This window comes from Scyliorhinus canicula, chromosome 19 (assembly GCF_902713615.1).
Source record: "Scyliorhinus canicula chromosome 19, sScyCan1.1, whole genome shotgun sequence".
Taxonomy (NCBI): Eukaryota; Metazoa; Chordata; class Chondrichthyes; order Carcharhiniformes; family Scyliorhinidae; genus Scyliorhinus; species Scyliorhinus canicula.
Genome location: NC_052164.1, coordinates 47,385,125 through 47,406,173, shown reverse-complemented (window position 1 = coordinate 47,406,173; position 21,049 = coordinate 47,385,125). Strand labels below are relative to the sequence as shown.

At 45.4% G+C, this 21,049-nt stretch overlaps 1 protein-coding gene across 17 annotated transcripts in view; it reads right to left on the bottom strand.

Annotated features, from left to right (window-relative positions):
* Positions 1–21,049, bottom strand: part of tanc2a (tetratricopeptide repeat, ankyrin repeat and coiled-coil containing 2a) — a 1,067,833-nt gene that overhangs the window by 678,836 nt on the left and 367,948 nt on the right. The window contains exon 1 of one of the 17 annotated variants that reach the window (XM_038778861.1): positions 4,758–4,797. The exons of the other annotated variants lie outside the window; for them this stretch is intronic. Coding sequence (XP_038634789.1) covers positions 4,758–4,782 — 25 coding nt within the window. The 5' untranslated portion in view covers positions 4,783–4,797. Of the gene's footprint in view, positions 1–4,757; positions 4,798–21,049 lie in introns of those variants that run through there. 17 annotated transcript variants of the gene reach the window in all.

Here is a 21,049-nt window from a genome sequence, read left to right as displayed (position 1 = left end):
CCACACCATACTGAGACCTTCACAATTGGTTTGGGCTGGTCATGTTGCCAAAATGCCTGACACTCACTTATCAGAACAAGTCTTCTACAGAGAACTAGTGTGGGGTACATTCTTATGGTGGTCCAAGGACAATAAGGATACAAAAGGTTTTGTTTAGAGGTTTTGATATTGGGCCGGAGTCCAAGGAAAAGCTCACCCAGGATCGCTGACCTGGGATAACCAAATAAAAAATGACACGGCTTCCATTGAAAGGAAGTACATATCAGAGATAGAGAGAAAACACAAGAAGAAATCACAGGCCAACAGCTTGTCCAAAACTCGGCACTATCCTATCACGTTGGCAGCAGAATCTTCCAAGTGCAAATCGTCCTTAACAGTCACCTACTTACCCACTGGAACTCTACCAAACACCCAGATGGCCATCATATCCTTGAACGACGAATAACTAAAGATGACCAGCCAGAGTTGCTGCTCCATATCATTACCCATCAACTCTAATTAGAACAGCAATGTGTTGCACATCATGTGGAGCCAGCCTCAGATGTTCCAAAGTTTGAATATCTTAAGGCTCACGTATAAATCACATCCACTTGCACTGACTACTAAAGGATGATTTGTGCCCAATCAAGTGTATCCAAAATCGAGGTGCATTTTCTGGAAAGATGGGAAAAGCCAAGACTCCTGTGCTATCACTATAAAAATGGCCCAGTCAAGGAAAAAGGCCTAGTCAAGGTGTGGCTTGTACCTAATTACTGATCAAATCCAACACTATTAGCAAAGAAATATGAATTTCTCTTTCCAGACAAGCACTTGTGAAGTTATTTTTCTTTTAAAGGACCAACTTAAAGCTCAGCTTTAATATGCAACCCTTTTTTTCCTTTGATGGGATGTGATCACCGTCAAAGCCGACATTTGTTGCCCATCCCTAATTTCTCTTGAACTGAACTTAAATCCATCCCTCCTAATGAAGACATTTTGCTTCCAGTTTGCAACTAAATGAGTGGATTTATCAAATAGCATCATTTTGATTTTTTTCATTACGGTGCACGCTACAGTCAAATTTTCACTGGTTAATACTACAAAGTGGGAGGGGAAGATTAACCACTAACAAAAGGGAATAAAGAGGATGACAGAAGCAAAAACAAAAGTCCTTCTAATTTCTGTCCTGGCTGCCCTTCAACATATTTTCAGCAAGATTTGCTTCATGTTACAAGAAGCAAGTATGCAGGTACAGCAAGTGATGAGGAACGATAATAAAATATAATTTATTGCAAGGGGAATTGAAAACAAAAGTAGGGAGGTCATGCTTCAGTTATATAAGGGCAGTGGTGAGATCACATCTGGAGTACTGTGCATATTATTGGTTACCTCATTTAAGGAAAAAATTTCAGAGCAGGTTTACTGAACTAAACCCTGGAATGGGAGGGTTGTCTTATGAGGAAAGGTTGGACCGGCTGGGCTTGTATCTACTGTAGAAAAAGTGATTGATACATACAGGATTCTGAGGGATCTTGACTGGGTGGGATGTGGAGAAGATGTTTTCTCTTGTGGGAAAATCTAGAGCTGGGATCACTGTTTAAAAATAAGGGGTCGTTCATTTAAGACAGTGATGAGGATAATTTTTTTTTCTGAGGGTCGAGTGTCTCTGGAACTCTCTTCAACAGGTGATGGAAGAAGGGTTTTTGAATATTTTTAAGACAAAGCGAGATAGATTCTTCATAAGCAAGGGGCAAAATCAAATCTTTTTTGGGGAGTAGGTGGGAGTGTGGAGTTGGGGATGAATTCAGATAAACCAAGATTTTACTAAATAATGGAGCAGGCACAAGGGGTCGAGTAGTCTACCTTTGCTTCTAATTCGTATGTCTGGCTAATTTGGGCACACTTCATAAAATGGGGTAAAAGGATGATTAAATTTGTGACTTCTCAGATACTGAAGCACTCCATGTCCAAATGCAGAAACACCTGAACAACACCCACTCTCGGACTGACAAATAACATTTGTGTTAAGCAATGACCATTTCCAGTAAGTGACAATTTATTCATCTGCCTTTGACATTTAATGGCATTACCATCGCCAAATCCCTGATCAGCATTCTGGAAGTTACCATTGACGAGAAACTTATCTGGACTAGCAAAGTAAATACTGTGGCTACAAAAGCAGGTCAGAGACTAGAAATCCTGGGTCTTAGTAAATCACTGCCTGACTACTAATGGAACACACACCAATTGTCTGGATGAGTGTCGCTCCTACAATACTCCAGAAGCTCAGCATTATTCAGGATGAAGTAGCTCACTTAATTGGCACCCCATCTACAATCATTGACTCCCTCCAACATTGACGCACAGTAGCAGATGTCTGCACCATATACAGTAGGTGGCATGATAACATAGTGGTTAGCAGTGTTGCTTTACAGCGCCAGGGACCCGGGTTCGATTCCCAGCTTGGGTCACTCTGCGGATTCTGCATGTTCTCCCTGTGTCTGCGTGGGTTTGCTCCGGGCGCTCTGGTTTCCTCCCACAAGTCCCAAAAGACGTGCTGTTAGGTGAATTGGACATTCTAAATTCTCCCTCTGTGCACCTGAACGGGTGCCGGAGTGTGGCAACCAGGATCTTTTCACAGTAACTTAATTGCAGAACGTTCCAAACCAACGACCGTTATCAGTTAGAAGATCAAGGGCAGTAGATATCTGTGAAAACCACCACCTGCAAGTTCACCTCCAAGCCATACACCTTCCTGATTTAGAAATATGTCATTGTTGCTAGGTCAAAATCCTGGAACTCCCTCCTACATCCCACGGACTGCTGCAGATCATGAAGGCAGCTCCCCACCACCTTCTCACGGGCAACAAATGCTGGCTTAATCAGCGATGCCCACGTCCATAAACAAATAAACAAAAAATAGCATATGTGCTTTTGAATGCTTCACTTATGCTATACCAAAAGAAGCTTTGGAGTCCATTTTTAAAGTGTTTAGAACAGAACCGGGAAAGGTGACAACTGGCATGCCATCCCTGATGAAAATTTGGGTATCTTGCTCCACATTTACTTTTTTAAAAAATTTTGAGTACCCAATTCATTTTTCCAATTAAGGGGCAATTTTGCGTGGCCAATCCACCTAGCCTACACATCTTTTTTGGGCTGTGGGGACGAAACCCACGCAAACACGGGGAGAATGTGCAAACTCCACACCGACAGTGACCCAGAGCCGGGTTCGAACCTGGGACCTCGGCGCCGTGAGGTTGCAGGGCTAACCCACTGCGCCACCGTGCTGCCCTGCTCCACATTTGCAGTACCTGCTCAACATCTTGGACTTCACTGAAACATATTATCATTCTGACAATATCATAATTTCTCCAATTTCACTTTGTCTAGTGGCTAACCTGAAAGCTAACCTAAAGCCTTTTCATCTTTTCTATTCATTGTGAGGGCTTCAAATTAGAGTAAAGGAACCCGAAGTGCTAATTCATCTCAGGCTAAGAAATAACTCCAAAAGCCCAATTTTGGCGATAAAATCTAGTTGCTCCCCTAATAAAACTGTCAAATTATCGAGTATATGACTTTCAAAATTTTTAATGCTACCTTTCGCTCCAGTTCAAGAAACCTATAACAGTGAAGTCTCATACCAGCCTTTATACGGAAATAATTCATTCATAAGTTTTGCACATTTGAGTCCTCTGATAACTGTGTTACATAATCAATAATTAATATTTCTTCAGGAATAGGTTCCTGTTTTCTCTTTCATTCAGTTCCATGAGCAATCAGTCCCTTGCCAACCCACTTTTTCGCTGTAGCTTTTCCATTATTCAAACACCATCATGAACTAGGATGGCAAGACAAAGAAAACCTGTATATCCTACAAAAACACACAAGGTCGTAACAAAAATTACATCAGTAAATGGGACATACAGATTTCAATTGGAACAAATATGGAACCTTTTCATATCATCATGAAGCAACAGTTATACCCAGAAACTTGCTGCCAGCATATTTTTAACAGCACCTAATTTGGCTGATTCCTCCAATGCAGCCCCTCCCCTCCAGCTGTGAACATATAAAAAATTCAGATCAACAGGGCTGGTCTGGATAAGATAACAGAACTCTCTCTTTCTGCCATCCGTCCTTGCAACACAAAATTAGTCCTGCACTGCAGCTAGATTGAAACCACTGCCACATACCAGCATCATCCTCTATCTTTATGGAGTTCAATCCTGTTATTTTCCTTTTTGCAAAACAGTCTTAATTACACTCAGCTCTCTGCCTGCATACCGCAATAATAACCAGCCATTTTGTTTCTATTGTATAAGAGACAGATTTTTGCCATTCTATCTCATTAGCATATCATCTAATTTAGGCAGAAAGCCACTGAAAGAGGCACGTGCTGCAAATGGAGATTTTATCATGGGAGTAAGTTTTGCATATTCTGCACTGCTGGCATTTGATCTACAGGTCGACAGCACAAGCCTATAACCCCGATTATTCTTGTTTTTCTTCAGTCTTGCTGTCCATTTCAGTCTGCCTCCCACTAACAGATTTCTAAATCTACTCATCTGTCGCTATTTTGCAGCACCTCACCTTACTGTTTTTGCACATTCATATCCTTTGTTAATCCACATTTTTCTCTTCATTCTTGCTCTTCTATGAATACCATCAGCATACATCACTCTTACTTTTTGCCATCTCCGTTTACAAGGCAGCAATTAACCTATCTTCTCTGCCTTTCTTCCTACATTTGTCCTTGTTCTATACAGCCAGCCTACCTCTCTCTGTCTCCCTCGCCGTCATGATTACTTGGTATCCGATACACAGACATACATGATTGAGTACAAAGATCCAACCGTCTGAAATTTCCTAGCAACTACTCCCCAGAAAGAATGTGACCACCACCCACCTTTTTGCCACGCTCACATTGAAGGTTACACACATTCCACTGAAGGAGCCACTGCAGCATTTTCAGCAAGAGACAAAGGCAGCAGCAAACTGGTGTAACAGCAGAACAAATAGAACAAAGCAGCAGGAGCTCCAGCCATTTACTGCAGTCGTTATGCATAGAGTACAGTGCTTTCGACACCACCAGGTGTCTACGCAAAACCTTGCAGCTGCAGTGGGACAGTTAATATCTTTACGCCAAAATATCTCATTTCCTTCACACTAACTTAACCCTTTCACTAACATGTTTAGGCTAAATATTATACCACCACTGAAGAACTGTTCTCCAAATGTTAAGTTGAACATTTTGATTATGCATCATGTACACAAGGTAAAGAGACAAATGAATGCTTCACTTAACCTGCTTTTTGGAATTCCCTAGCTTCCCATCCGATTCACAGCGCATAGTTCTAGCCATAGAGTGAACAGAACTACAATTATCTCCACTACATCACCAACGTCACTTACTGCTGGTTTAACACAACAGAAGCAATGAATGTTTTGCGCTTATTAAAAAAAAGCATCTTGTGATCCCACTTGCATCACTCACTATTCCCATCTGACCAGCAGGTCTGAACTTTAACCACTCCATGATTGATTAAATAGGAGGTATCTGGATGTTACGCTTCCTCTCCCTTCATACACACTTGGTCACCATTTCCCAGATTAAAGCAACACTGGGATTGTTGACCCAGCATCATATAGAGTTCTTGCGCAAACCTGTACCATTTTCAACCTCCGTACTGTGGCATAGCACTTTTTAAATGCAAACCGTGAACAGCAAGCTACATTTATATGATACTTTTGACAAAAATATTCCAAGGCAGTTCATAAATTGAAATATGGATGCCAATATGGATGCTGCAGAAATATGGTATAGCACATCAATGGAGAGATTTCAAAACATGACAAGGAGTTTAACCTGAACATGTTGGCATATAGCAAGCCAAGTCACTGAGCAATGGGTGGATGCGATTCAGTGCTGGGAGAAGTTGGAGTTAATGTAGGGTGAAGGATGGGAAGCCATTAAAGAAAGTACTGAAATAATTGATTATAGAAGTAACAAAGACTTGAATAGGTGAGGCACAGGTTGAAGTGGACCGTGCAAGGGAGCTTAAAACAATTTTTTGGGGCAATGGATGGGATGAAAAGTCCTGGATAGAAGAAATAACAGATGCAGTTGATCAGTACACTATAATAACTCCCATTCCAAGGGCATTAAAGCTGACTGCTTAAACACCCAGACTGAACTTTGAACTTTAAAGTTATACGAGTGGGTGATCCATTGATATAACAGCTGAGTGAAAGACAAAATAGGCTTTACAATGAATTATTTCCTTAGTGCAGTTACAGTGGTAATGCAGGCTAAATTGGTAGCAAGCTTGTATGGCTGCACAAACAGCAATGAAATAAATGACTAATTTAACTTGCTTGATGTTGACTTGCCATTATCACTATTCAAAAGTACAATGAGTTGCTCCTGTTGTCCTGGCTTAAATTTGTTCCTCACCAGCGCTATCAAAAAATACTGTCTGTGGGATCCAACTGAACACAAATTGGCTTTTGCATTTCCCGACACTGGAACAATAACTACACTTAAAACACTATATTTCATTGGTGGCGAAACCCTATGGACCTTGCTGAGGTTGTAAAAGGTTAGATCCAAGTTATTTTCCTTTTCTGATACTGTACTGATAACCTGTATCTTAAATATGGAGATGCTTCCTGTTACCATGCTTCGCCACACTGCTGTGTTAATTTATTTCATGATAAATGTCTGTGCCCACATTTATAATGGAACAATATAAATTTATCATACTGTTATTACACATCCTCCCAGTCAGGATGCTGCGACACTCAGCTTCATCTCTCACAGCTCCTCAGCTGCATGATAGAGAAACTCCTACACTACAACCACATCTATTCTGCTTTTAAAATTGCGAAAAATGTATCAAATCAAAAAAATAAGGACAGATGCATAACTTCAAAATAGGACTAAATCCTGTCTGCACACCAGAGTTCAATCGCTGCCTAATTTCTGACCCACTATAACTCTCTGCCCATCATGTCATGAATCCAAACTAAAAACCAAAACAAAAGTTAGCAATCATAAAATATCACAGGAATAGAACAGGCATAAAGACACAGAATCATAGAATCCCTACAGTGCAAAAGAGGCCATTTGGCCCATCTGGTCTGCACCGGCCATTGGAAAGAGCACCCTACTTAAGCCCACCCTATTCCTGTAACACCACAGTACCTTTTGGACACCAATGGACAATTTATCGTGGCCAATCCACCTAAACTGCACATCTTTGGACTGTGGGAGGAACCGGACACCCGGAGGAAACCCACGCAGACAAGGGAAGAATATGCAAACTCCACACAGACAGCCCCCCCGAGGCCGGAACTGAACTCGCGTCCCTGGAGCAGCAGTGCTAACCACTGTGCTACTGTACTGTAGTGCAAAAGAAAATTGGTTTCAAAACAACTTCACGGTTCAAATAAGTAATATCACTTAAATAGAGCATTTTAATTACATTTCTGCTGTTGCTTCATTTTAGAAAATTGGAACAGGATTAGGTCAAATCAACCATTCACATTTGTGATGCCATTCTGCTGAAGGTTAAGATGAAATCTAATAAGAGTAGCCAAAATTAGTAAGTATTTGGATAGAACAAACATGGTGACACCATTTCTTCAGGCAAGTACTTAATGATCTGTTGAACTGCTCTCAGAAAAATACTTTTCACTGTACCTCGATACATGTGACAATAAACAAATCCAATCCAATCCAAGTGGGTCAGTATATTTAAAATAATTAGCAAAACGACTAGAGGTGTGAAGCGGAGAAATTTCTTCATATCTAAAATGCACTACCTGAAAGTGGTGTAACCAGAATCCACAGTAACTTTCAAAAGACAAGTGAAAGCCTCACCTGCCTTTGCTCCCTCTAGACTGGAGGATTTCAATGCAGTCCTGATGGGTCTACCACGTTCTAACCTCCTAACTGTGAGATCAGCCAAAGCTCTGCTGTCTGTGTCCTTATCATCTATCAACTCTGTGCCCTGTGATCTACTGGCTCGCAGCTACATTATCTTCTTGATTTAAAAACTCTCATGTCCTTACTTTCAGGTCCCTCCATGCCTTGACCCTCCCCATCCCTGTAACCTCCTCCAGCCCCAACTCTTCCCAAGATTTCTACAATTCTGGCCTTTTGCTCACCCGTGGCTTTGCTCCACCACTGATGTTCATGCCTTTAGCTGCCTGGGCTCCAAGTTCTAGAATTCTGTCCCTAAACCTTGCCTCCTCTCTACCTCATTTCCCACCATTTAAAATACTCCTATCTGATTATCTGACGTAATGTCTTCTCGTGTGGTTCAGTGTCAAATTTTGTTTAATAACCGTCCAGTGATGCACCTTGGCACACTATTACATTAAAGGTGCTATATAAATACAAATTTCTGTTGTTGACATGTGCTAACTGGCAGGGCTATGGGATAAAATCTGCAGTGTGGGATTAAATGTTACAGCTCTTTCAAAGAGCCAGCATTGGCACGATGGACTGAATGGCCTACATCTGTGCTGTCAGATGCTACAATCCATCACTGATCTACACCGAAACTCCATTTGCCCACCTTTTCTCCATATTCCTTTGTACTCTTCTTTTTAAATAAATTTAGAATATCCAATTTTTTTTTGCAATTAAGGGCCAATTTAGCATGGCCAACTTTCTCAACTTTAAGGAATTCCGCAAGATCCCCTAACCATGTTGATATTTTTGGCAGATCTTCAGTTTTCCATTCTGAAAAATTCATCTCCGGGCGATCAATGTGGCAAAGGCCATCACATCGGCTCTTTTCCCTTCTATAACTCCGTGTATTTCCAACACTCCAACAAATGCCTCAAGAGGCCCATATAATATTTCTACCAAAACCCCACTAATCATGGACATGACTAGTGTGAACATGGTTAGCTGATGTGAACATGGTTAGCTGATCCTCCTTTACACCTCTCACATTTATCTTCTACCTATGTGAAGAATCTGCTCCTTCTTTCCTGCGTCATTGCCCTATGCACTATCTTGAATTGCATTAAACTCATCCGAGCATTGAAAATGCTGCCATGACCCTGTGTATAATTTAACTCCACAGTCCCCATTCCCATTCCATATCCATCTCTTTTGCCCATTTTTGTTTTATTTCTTTACTCTGTGTTTTCTTTGTGTCCAACAGCGTCGCCAATATCTGTGGGTATTTCTATTTATCTCGGTGAACCACAAGCCTTCCCATATATCGATCAAATGGCCACACAACCAGTTAGTTAGTTCAAAAGATGGCTTATTTACATACACAAGAGTTATCTCAACATGCAAACACAATATCTACTATGAGTTAAACTATACCTTTCAGCTCCAATAACCTATATTTCACTTCAGGGCGATCGGCACTGTGCAAATGGATAAGGCCTTTATCTGGATTTCACTTGGCTGGTTCAAAGAAAGTGGCTGTGTCTCTACTGGGCTCATCCGTCAGGTAGTGATCGTTGGTCTTGAACTTAGCTGGTTGTTCCTGCTACAATTGGGTTGGCACAGGCTGGATCCAAAAGAGACAAAACACATGCCTGCGCTCTCTTTTATCCCTCTGGGATTTTGTGTTTTGGGGTGGTCCTTAACCTTGGACCCAATAGTTCGACAGGGCTCTGATCACTCTCTTCAATTTCGGCCAATAAAGGGGCGGGTGCCTTGGTAGCTGGGCGGATCCTTAGCGGTCATTGACCTTGGCAGTTGCGCTTTCTGAGTAAGGGAAGTGGTGCCGATTAGTCGGTGGCTGTACCGGTTGCTTGATTGGAGTTCAATTCTCCTGGGAAAATGGGCCATTGAAATGTAAACGAGCGGGGGTTTCGATCAGGTCTGGTTACCTGTGTTTTAGATACACATAGGCTGTGTATCTGTCTGAGACCTGGGTTGGCCATAATTCCCATGACCCTTTGCAGGTGGCCATCTTAGATGGCTACAGTCCATTAGCCATCTATAATTGTTAGTAATTTTCCCATCTCCCAACTCATCTGGCAAGAGCAATTTATTAAGGAGGTTGTTATCTGGTAGTTGAGGAGAACAACTCCTTTTTCACCAAATTTTGGAATTGAAGATATTTAAACTTCTCCTTCTGCATTTTGTGGTTCTCCTTCAATTCCAGCAAATCTATCTTCTGCAAATATAAGGTATTTGGATAATTTTAGAAGAGATCATACAAATCTGAACCCCGGGGGGGAAGGGGATGAAATGAGAAGATGTTTCTCAGGGCAGGAAATGGATGCTCCACTGAAATTACAGGAAATGATGAATGCAATTGGCGCAATGCAGTCAGGGAAGGCACCTTTCCCAGGTGCATTTCCAATTGATTTTAATAAACGGTTTGCAACAGTATTGGTCCTACATCTCTTAAATATGTTTTCTGATTCTTTGACACAAGGGGAATTACCGACCACGCTTCCTCAGCCGTGGAATGCGAATCATACACACCCATCTCCTCATTAAGTACAGATAAGAACATAATAAGAATATAAGAACTAGGAGCAGGAGTAGGCCATCTGGCACTTCGAGCCTGCTCCGCCATTCAATGAGATCATGGCTGATCTTTTGTGGACTCAGCTCCACTTTCCCGCCCAAACACCATAACCCTTTATACCTTTATTCTTCAAAAAACAATCTATCTTTGTCTTTACATTTAATTAAGGAGCCTCAACTGCTTCACCAGGCAGGGAATTCCATAGATTCACAACCCTTTGGGTGAAGAAGTTCCTCCTAAACTCAGTCCTAAATCTGCTTCCCCTTATTTTGAGGCTATGCCCCCTAGTTCTGCTTTCACCCACCAGTGGAAACAACCTGCCCGCATCTAGCCTATGTATTCCCTTCATAATTTTATATTTCTATAAGATCCCCTGCATCCTTCTAAATTCCAACGAGTACAGTCTCAGTCTATCAACCTCTCCTCGTAATCCAACCCCCTCAATTCCGGGATTACCCTAGTGAATCTCCTCTGCACATGCTCCAGCGCCAGTACGTCCTTTCTCAGGTAAGGAGACCAAAACTGAACACAACACTTGAGGTGTGGCCTCACTAACAACCATATACAGTTGTAGCATAACTTCCCTAGTCTTAAATTTCAGCCCTCTAGCAATGAAGGACAAAACTCCATTCGTAAAACTTTGGTCTCAGGTTCTAACACTACAGCTGGAGGGTGTGTTCCAGATGTGACAATGGAAGATCAGACAGGTTTTGTGAAAGGTAGGCACTTGCCTAATTATATCAGGCGTCTATTAAATGTTATTATGGCACTTCCGGTGGCGGCGATGTTCGAGTGAGCCGCACATTCGGCGGGCTCTCACTCTGGCGGGACTTTAGGGGCTGATTCCCCGCGTTAGCGGGACCACGGAGCGGCAAAAAGGCGGCCACGAAAGTGCTGGAGAGAGGGCTGCAACCTATGGAACCGCGGGAGTCCAGGAAGCAGAGGAAGAGAGAGAGAAAGGGACAGAAGCAAGGAGCAGGAGAAACTGACCTGCAACTTAAGATGGCGGACGCATGGACCTCAGCAATCCAGCAGGCGCTGGATAACATGCTCCAGGTGATGAAAGGCAGTTTTGAGTCGCTGAAGCGGGACAGCTTGGACCCACTCCAGAAAGCGGTGGATCAGCTGAACCAGAGGCTGGATGCTCAAGATGCAAAAGTTAAGGAGCTGGGAGAGGCAGTGGAGGAGCAGGCGGATGCACAGACGATTGCGGCGTTAAAAATTGACGGGCTGAAGGAGCGGCAAAGAAGATTGCTGGACAGAGTGGAGGAGTTGGAGAATAGAGCCCGCAGGAACAATCTGAGGATCATCGGCCTCCCGGAGGGGGCTGAGGGAGCTGATGCCGCAGCGTTTGTAGCAGACCTGTTGATGCAGCTGATGGGGGCTGAAGCCTTTCTGCGACCACCGCAGCTGGAGGGGGCATACAGAGTGCAGGTGAGGCAGGGGCGGCCGGGGGGACCCCCCCATCCGATGGTGATCAGGTTCGTGGACAAGGAGCGGGTGCTGCGGTGGGCGAAGAGCGCCAGGAGCAGCACGTCGAACAACAGTGTTCTCCGCATATACCAGGACCTAAGCCAGGAGGTGGCTCGACGGCGAGCAGCCTTTAAACAAGTCATGGAGGTGCTGTTCAAGAAGCACGTGAAGTTTGGACTGCTGTTCCCGGCCCGTCTCTGGGTCACGCATCAGGGTCAACACCACTACTTCTCCGAGCCTGAAGAAGCGATGGACTTTGCGAGAGATCAGGGGCTCCAGGGTCCAAACTCCAGCAGGTTCCCCCCTTCGCCATGCCAAGGCGCAGGATGGAGAAGCTGACCTCGACCCCAGCAAGACCCACCTACGAGCAATCAGCGAGGCAAAGGCTAAAACATCTGCCAACACCCACCCCCGCCCGCATTTCCAGCTGGTCCAACACCCCGAATATGGCTTCTAGTGGACCAGGCTCCACGTCCACATGCAAAACCCCTGAGATGGTGCTGAACACCGTCCTCCAAAACCTTTCCAGTTTCGGGCAGAACAAAAACATATGTGCATAGTTGGCAGGGCCCCTCCCACATCACTCATAGACATCATCAGTTCAAACAGCTGGCTCAGCCTAGGCTTTATAAGGTACGCCCAGTACACTACTTCAGCTGTATCAGCCCCCAGCCTCACGCACAAAGGCAAGGCGTTTACCTTCCACAGCACCTTGCACCATACTCTCCTCCAGCACCACCCCCAACTCTTCCTCCCAAATCGCCTTAATCCCATGAACACATCCCTCCCCCAAAAACCTCCCATAAATCGCTGAGATGAAACCCCCCCCCACCCCCTGCTGACAGCACATCCTCCGGCAACAAGGAGGCAGGCGCTATCGGGAAGATCTTCCTCGCTGCATACACCTGAAATCTTCTTCCCAAACCTCGCGCCCAAATTTCCCTTCCAGAACCCTCTGCTCCTCAGCGCAATGGCCAAGGGCTCTATAGTCAAAATAAACAGAAGGGGGGACATCCCTGCATCGTACCCCAGTGCAAAGCAAAATACCCTGAGTTGATATTATTTGTCCGCTATATTATTGTATAGCAGCTGCATCCACGCCACATATTTCGGCCCAATCCCAAATTTCTCCAATACCACCATCAATTAACATCAGTCTAACCGATCAGATGGCTTCTCCGCATCCAACGTCACCACTACCTCAGTCTTCCTTTCCTCTGCCGGAGAAAGCACAACATTCAAGGACAACTGTCTTACCTATACAAACCCAGCCTGGTCCCCCCCCCCCCCCCCCAATCACCTTCAGAAGGCACCTCTCCAACATGAATGCCAACACCTTTCTCAATATCTTGCCGTCTACATTCAAGAGAGATATAGGCCTATATTACCCCATTCCACCAGGTCCTTGTCCAATCGTCTGTGGTGGCACCCCTGTCCATCGCATCCTCAAACATTCCCATCAACAGCACAGCCTATCCTTAAATCATTTATGAAATGTAACTGGGTACCTGTCAGGCCCCGCCCTCTCTGCCTGCATCCTCCCAATCGCCACCTTCACCTCCTCCAGCTCCTCCAAACCTGCCCCCTCCACCTCCCCCAACCTCGGGCACTCTAGCCCACACAAAACTTCCTCATCTCTCGCTCCTCCTCCAGTGGCGTTGGTTCATATAGAACTCCTCAAACACCTTATTAATCTGTTCCGGAGCCACCACCAACTCCCCCTTCTTGCCACGCACCCAACTATTTTCCTCGCTGCGGCCTCCCTACGGAGCTGACCTGCTAACATGCGCCCCGATTTCTCCCCGTTCTTAAACAGCCCCCTTGCTCTTCTCAACTGGCGCACTGCTTTCCCCTTGGACAATAGGTCAAACCTTGCCTCCAACTCCTTCCGCTGAGCCAGGAAACCTGGGTCCGGGTTCCCCCGCCTACCTCCCATCCACCGCCCAAATCTCTTCAATCAGTCGTTGCCATTCCTTCCTATCCACCTTAACCTTAAACAAAATCACCTTCCCCCTCGCCACCGCCTTGACAGGCCCCCAGACCACCAACCTTGAGACCTCCCCGTGCAACCAAATACTCCTCAATCATCTTTCCCTGTCACAGAAGCTGCAATCCACCAGTAACCCCACATCCATTCTCCACCCCGGCCGATGACTTGCCCCCTTCTCCAATAGCACATCCAATGTAGAGTGTTTTCTGAGATCACAATTGCAGAGTACTCCAACTTCTTATCCCTGGCTAACAGCGCCTTTCCCACCACAAAAAAGTCAATGCTCAAAAACACCTTGTGCGCTGGGGAGAAAAACAAATACTCCCGATCCCTTGGGTGTAAACATCTACACAGGACTGCTCCTCCCATCTCTCCCAAAAGCCCTGCCAACGCCACCCCCGCCCCCCCGGACTGGGTCAGCGAGTGCGGCTGGGACCTGTCCACCATTAGTTCCAGTGCTATGCCCCAGTCCCCCCCCCCTAATATCTGCTCATTGGTATCCAGATCTGGGATGGCACCTAACGCTCTCTTCACGAACTCCGCATCGTTGTAATTGGGGCCAGAAATGCTTACCAATGCCACCAATCTCCCTCCAATGCACCGTCACTAACACATACCCGCTCTCCTGGTCAGCCACCACCGTCTCCATCTGAAACCTCACCCTTTTGCCCACCAGGATCACCACCCCCCCCCCCCCCCCCCACCCCGGAGCCCTATCAAACCCCAAATGAAACATCTGACTCAACCACTCATTCCTACGATTCACATAGAACAGTACAGCACAGAACAGGCCCTTCAGCCCTCGATGTTGTGCCGAGCAATGATCACCCTACTTAACCCGCATACCCGTAACCCAACAATCCCCCCATTAACCTTACACTACGGGCAATTTAGCATGGCCAATCCACCTAATCCCGGACTGTGGGAGGAAACCGGAGCACCCGGAGGAAACCCACGCACACACGGGGAGGACGTGCAGACTCCACACAGACAGTGACCCAGCCGGGAATAGAACCTGGGACCCTGGAGCTGTGAAGCATTGATGCTAACCACCATGCTACCGTGAGGCCCCTCACCTGAGCCTTCATCCTCAAATGACTCTCCCGCAGCATCACCACGTCAGCTTTTTAAGTGCACAAAACTCCCGCTCGTTTCAGCGGTCCTCCAATCCCCTCACGTTCCACGTTACCATTCTGACCAGGAGTCTCTCACCACCAACCCTCCCCATCCCTTCTAACCTCCATCACCATTACCCCGGGCTCTGCCCATTCGGCCAGACCAGCCCCATTTTGTTTTTTTAACATCAACCCCCTCAAGAATCTCCCCCATCCACTCCTCTTGCAAACACCAGTATTGATCCACTGATCCCCCTCCCCCCCCACCATTCACACCTCCCAGGTCCATCAAAACCTGCTCAACCAGGCTCCAACAATCACGGCCACGCCCCTCGCCACGCTCACTAACCACCTACGTTTGCTAGTGCGGTGACCCCTGCCAGAGCCCCCTCCCCCATCCTCAGTAACACAGCCCCACATGCCCAAAACCCACCTCCCTTAAACCAGGAAGCAATACAGAACCACACCCATAAGGAAAAGAGAAAACTAAAACCCAAACATTTGTAAGCAAATACCTCCATTCACGAGGCAGGAAAAACAAAATCTCAATCAAATAGAAAACCCTCCATAAGAAAAACACTGTCCCTATCCCTACCAACCAAGTTCAAATCCCAACTCTCATCCCAGTCCCAGTCCTTCAGCCTTAACAAACGCCTCCGCAGCCTCCACCGTCTCAAAATAAAAATCCCTTGAATTGTGAGTCACTCGCAGCTTTGCACGACAGACCACTCCAAATCTCACTCCACTGCCATACAGTGCCACCTTCACCTGTCCAAAGGCCGCCCACCTTCTCGCCAGCTCTACCGTCAGGTCTTGGTGCATTCGTACACCAATGACTTCCCACTTCACATCTAGTCTCTGCCTTGCTCAGTTCGAAACCATCTCGATCACATGTTAGCTGTGAAAACAGACTATAACTGCCCTTGCTCGCTCATTCGCTTTACGCTTTGGCCTGAGTGACCGATGTGCCTTGTCCAAGTCGTAGTGGGATGGTTCCTCCCCTCCCCCATCAACTCCGCAAACATCTTCACAAATTACTCGGTGGGCCTCAGGCCCTCCACCCCCTCGGGCAAAACTCTGTGACCTCTTCTTCAGGTCCTCCACCTTAGCTGAATCGTTTGTTGATCTCCACCACCCTCCGCAGCTCCTCACACCCACCGAGGTGAACGTTGCTGTGCTGCAAAAATGCCTCCTGCACCCCCTTCAACTTCTATCTTTCTTCCCTTACCTCGACCAATGTCTTCATCACTACTGCCTTTAATAGGGCAATCGCGTCCTCTACCCACTCTTTCAGGCAAGCCATCATCTCCCTCTGAAGCATCTCCATATGCTTGGCAAACAGCCTCTCAAGTTCCACCGACATCACATCAGTCGGAGTTTCCTCCGTGAGGGGAGCAGCCCTACGACGACTCAGCCCCTGCTATCTTTCTTGCTACAGGACTCTCAGCCTCACTCTTTGACGGACTTTCACTCACTCCCTTATTTCTAGCACCTTTCGTTTGGCACTTCGACCCTCCTCGTCTTCCTTATGACTTCCCACAAACTATCCATGAAACTGGGTATAAAAGTCCAAAAATCAGAGACTCTAGCAGGAGCCACACAACGTATGACCTCCACTTCATGCCGCCAACGGAAGTCTTCATTATTGTAGAAATCTAACCCATTGAAATGTACGGATAAGATTATGAGTATATTGAAAAAAGTTCGAACCTACTCGGGCAATGAATTGAACACACCAAAAAGTAAAATATTTCCAATAAATGCCCAGGGAGAGAAACAGATTTAAGTACCCTTCCATTTAACCAATAAGAAGTTCAGGTACTGAGGTATTCAGGTGGCTCATGACTGGGCACAATGTATAAATGGAATCTGATAGTCCAGGTGGGGGAGGTAAAAGAAGATTTTAAAAGGTGGCATATCCTTCCACTTTAATTAGCTGGGCGAGTACAACCGATCAAAGTGAACATCCTACCAACATTTTTATTTGTGTTTCAATCCCTCCCGATATTTCTATCCAAGATATTTTTCAGTAAAATGGTTATAATAATTTTTGATTTTATTTGGGCTAATAAAATTCCATGAATTCGTCACGTGTTTTTACAAAGGAATCGGCGGGTGGGAGGATTGGCGCTGCCCAATCTTTTATATTACTATTGGGCAGCTAATATAGAGAAGATCCGGCAATGGTGGAACAAGGAAGAAGCGGAATGGGTACAGCGAGAGAAAGCATCATGTAAGGGGGCTAGCTTGAAAGCTTTAGGCTGACCGTCTCACATTTACCCCAGGGAAGTTTACAGAAATCCAGTGATGGTATCCTCCTTAAACTTCCGGAGCCAATTGAGATGATATTTTGGTTTCCTCTGGGTGCTCAGGTTCCTCCCACAGTTCAGAGATGTGCAGGTTAGGTGGATTGGGTGCCATGCTAAATTGCTCCTTAGGTTGGGGTTGCAAGAATAGGATGGTGGATTGAGCCTAGGTATCAGAGATGTTCAGGAAAAGGTATTGATCATGGCTGGTGATTTTCAAATTAGCCATATTATTTTCAATGATTTTTTTAACATTTGTGTTTTCTGCTAATCACTAACTTTCATCTTCAGCATGGTCTGGTTTTAATCTACCGTGTAAGCAGGTCACCTGTGCTACTGGAATTGGTTTTGCTAATTTTTCTTCCCATTCATCAGTAAAGTTTCAGGTCCACATCACATACGGGCCTAATCCTGGTCGTGCCGATGCAGAGAAATCCTCAACTCAAGTCACTTGTTTCTCCACAGGGAAAAAAAAAAGAGGACAACTATTTCTGCAATGCCGATATTAGGAGTGTCAATTTACACAACGAGTCTAATCTGACATCCTGGCACTTGGCAACAATCAACAATAACATGCATCTATAAAGTACTTTTAACATCGTATAACAAACAGCACACGATGCTTCACAGGACATCAGACAATACTTTAGTAAAAGGTATCTGTGTATAGTGGGGTAGAAATTACTGCATATTTTGACCATTTTCGGTGTAGAACAGGCATAATATAAATTTCCAGGCAGCAAATTTGCATGGCAACAGATCAAATCTCATTTTTCGAAAACATATTGTTCTTCAACTGGTGAGGATGACACACAGAATGCAGAGGGACAGAAACAGGTTAGGTGAGTGGGTAAAACCTTGACACACGGAATATAATGCAGGAAAATGTGAAAACATGCCCCTTGATAGCAAGAATAAAGCAGCTGAATATTATTTAAATGGAGAAAGACTGCAGAAAACTACAGCAAAGAGTTTTCGAGATCCACGTGCATAAATCACAAAAAGCTAGCACGCAATTTCATCAGGTAATTGGGAAGTCAAATGGAATGTTGGTCTGTATTTCAAAGGGAATGGAATATAAAAATAAGGAAGTCAAGTCCTGCTAAAATTATACGAGGCACTATTTGGACCACACCTGGAAAAGTTATATCCCCCTTATCTAAGAACAGATACATTGGAGGCAGTCCAGCGAAGGTTCACCGGTTGATCCCAGAATGGAGGGATTTTCTTATGAGGAGAGGTTCAATACATTGGGCCCGTACCCTAAAATTGGAGTTCAGAAACATGAGAGGTGACCGTTGTCGTGTTATGTACTCTGGGATAACACAGGCTGCAACTGGATGCAGCTTTAACCAAAAGATACTCCAGACCTTGAAGGGCAGCACGGTAGCATTGTGGATAGCACAATTGCTTCACAGCTCCAGGGTGCCAGGTTCGATTCCGGCTTGGGTCACTGTCTGTGCGGAGTCTGCACATCCTCCCTGTGCGTGCGTGGGTTTCCTCCGGGTGCTCCGGTTTCCTCCCACAGTCCAAAGATGTGCAGGTTAGGTGGATTGGCCATGATAAATTGACCTCTGTGTCCAAAATTGCCCTTAGTGTTGGGTGGGGTTGCTGGGTTATGGGGATAGGGTGGAGGTGTTGACCTTGGGTAGGATGCTCTTTCCAAGCGTAGGTGCAGACTTGATGGGCCGAATGGCCTCCTTCTGCACTGTAAATTCTATGATAAACTATGATTGAAGTTAGTTCAATCTGATTTAATGAACCAGGAGCACAGTTAGCACAGTTATCCTGCCGGGGATAACACAGGTAAATCGTCATGGAACGGACTGAGGTAAACCACCTAGATTAAGCAGTCTCCTGTAGCATGTCGTGTTATGTACTCTGGGATAACACAGGCTGCAACTGGATGCAGCTTAAACCAAAAGATACATCAGCAATGTACTTGCCAGGCATGTACACTAAATCAAAGTCGTACTTTCTGAGTTTGAGGATGTCGTCAATGCCAGCCTGAAGATCCACATTGGAGGATGTTGTTGTGTAAACCCGCTGCACGAGGTTCAGCTACTTGCAGGCATGCGCGCCAAGTAGAGATGCCCAATCTGGCTTGACAATTTCAAAACGTAACCGTGCATGGGCGCTCCGGTTGGAGACGAGTAGATGGGAGGATCCCAGTGCTGTGATGGCATTTCCGTTGTAGTCCAGGGGCCTGCAAGCTGCTGGAAGGACCTTGGGGGGTTTCTTGATGTGTTTGAAATCTGCCTGTGAGAGGAGGTTGGCAGAAGCACCTGTGTCCAGCTTAAACTGGATGAAGCAGTGGTTGACCTGCATCACCGCACGCCATTCGTCCGCAGAATCCACCGCGAGGGTGGATTGAATTTGTGATGAGTTGGATGTGGCATATTCACATTTGGTAATGATGCCCACACAGTAGGCGGAATCCAGGCATTCTCCCTCTGGATCCGTTGTGCTGCCAGGATCAGAATCCTTTAATCGTTGTTGCACACTCTGAACGCGCCGTCGTCGGAATTGGGAATGCTGGCCTGACTGGTGGTAAATACCTACACAAGGCTGCTAAGGAGCCTGAATCTTCTCCATGGTGCCGGGATACATTCGCTGATCGTCACGGAACGGACTGAGGTAAACCCCCTAGATTAAGCAGTTTCCTGGTAGCATGTTGTGTTATGTACTCTGGGATAACACAGGCTGCAACTGGATGCAGCTTAAACCAAAAGATACTCCAGACCTTGAAGTTAGTTCAATCTGATGTATTGAACCAGTAGCACAGTTCTCTATGAGTTCGACTCCCTGCTAACCTAAATGTGGTTACTCTGTCTGACTGAACCAGACTAGCTCTTAGCCACGTGCTGGAGGTGTGATACGTAAATACACTCTGACTCACTCTGTAGATGTCCATCAGTGGCAAGAGATGGAGTGTGAGTGCCTCGTGCCTTTTATAGTGAGATACCACCCATGAGTGTCCTGCCAGCTCACTGGTCATGGTCGTGCCCTGTTCTCTGTGTTCATTAGCTTTATGTCTGTATATCATTACGTGCATGTCTGCATATCATGACAACCTTATGGAATTCTTAGGGAGCTTGACAAGGTAGATGCTGAGAGGATGTTTCCTCGTGGGACAGTCCAGGACCAGAGGGCGTATTCAAAGAGGAAGGGTTCACCCATTTAAGACAGAGATGAGGAGGAATTTCTTTTCTCTGACGTTAGTCAATCTGTGGAATTCATTACTGCAGAGGACTGTACAGGTTGTGTCATTAAGTATGTTCAAGGCGGAGGTAGACAGATTATTTTTAAATCAGTAAGCGAATTAATGGCCATGGGCTACAGCAGAAAAGTGGAGTGGAGAATCAGATCAGATCAACCATGATTTCATTTAATGGCGGAGCAGACTTAATGGGCCGAATAACCTACTTTTGCCCCTCTGTCTATGGTCTTCACTGTTTTTAGATGTACCTGGTGCTGCCTGCAATTAGTGTTGAATTAACCCCATGTCTGCGTGGGTTTCACTCCCCACAACCCAAAAGAAATCCAGGTTAGGTGGATTGGCCATGCTAAATTGCCCCTTAATCGGAAAATAAAATAATTGGGTATTCTAAATGTATTTTTTAAAAGTGTTGAATTAATTTCAATATGCAAAGAATAGTCCTATGCCTT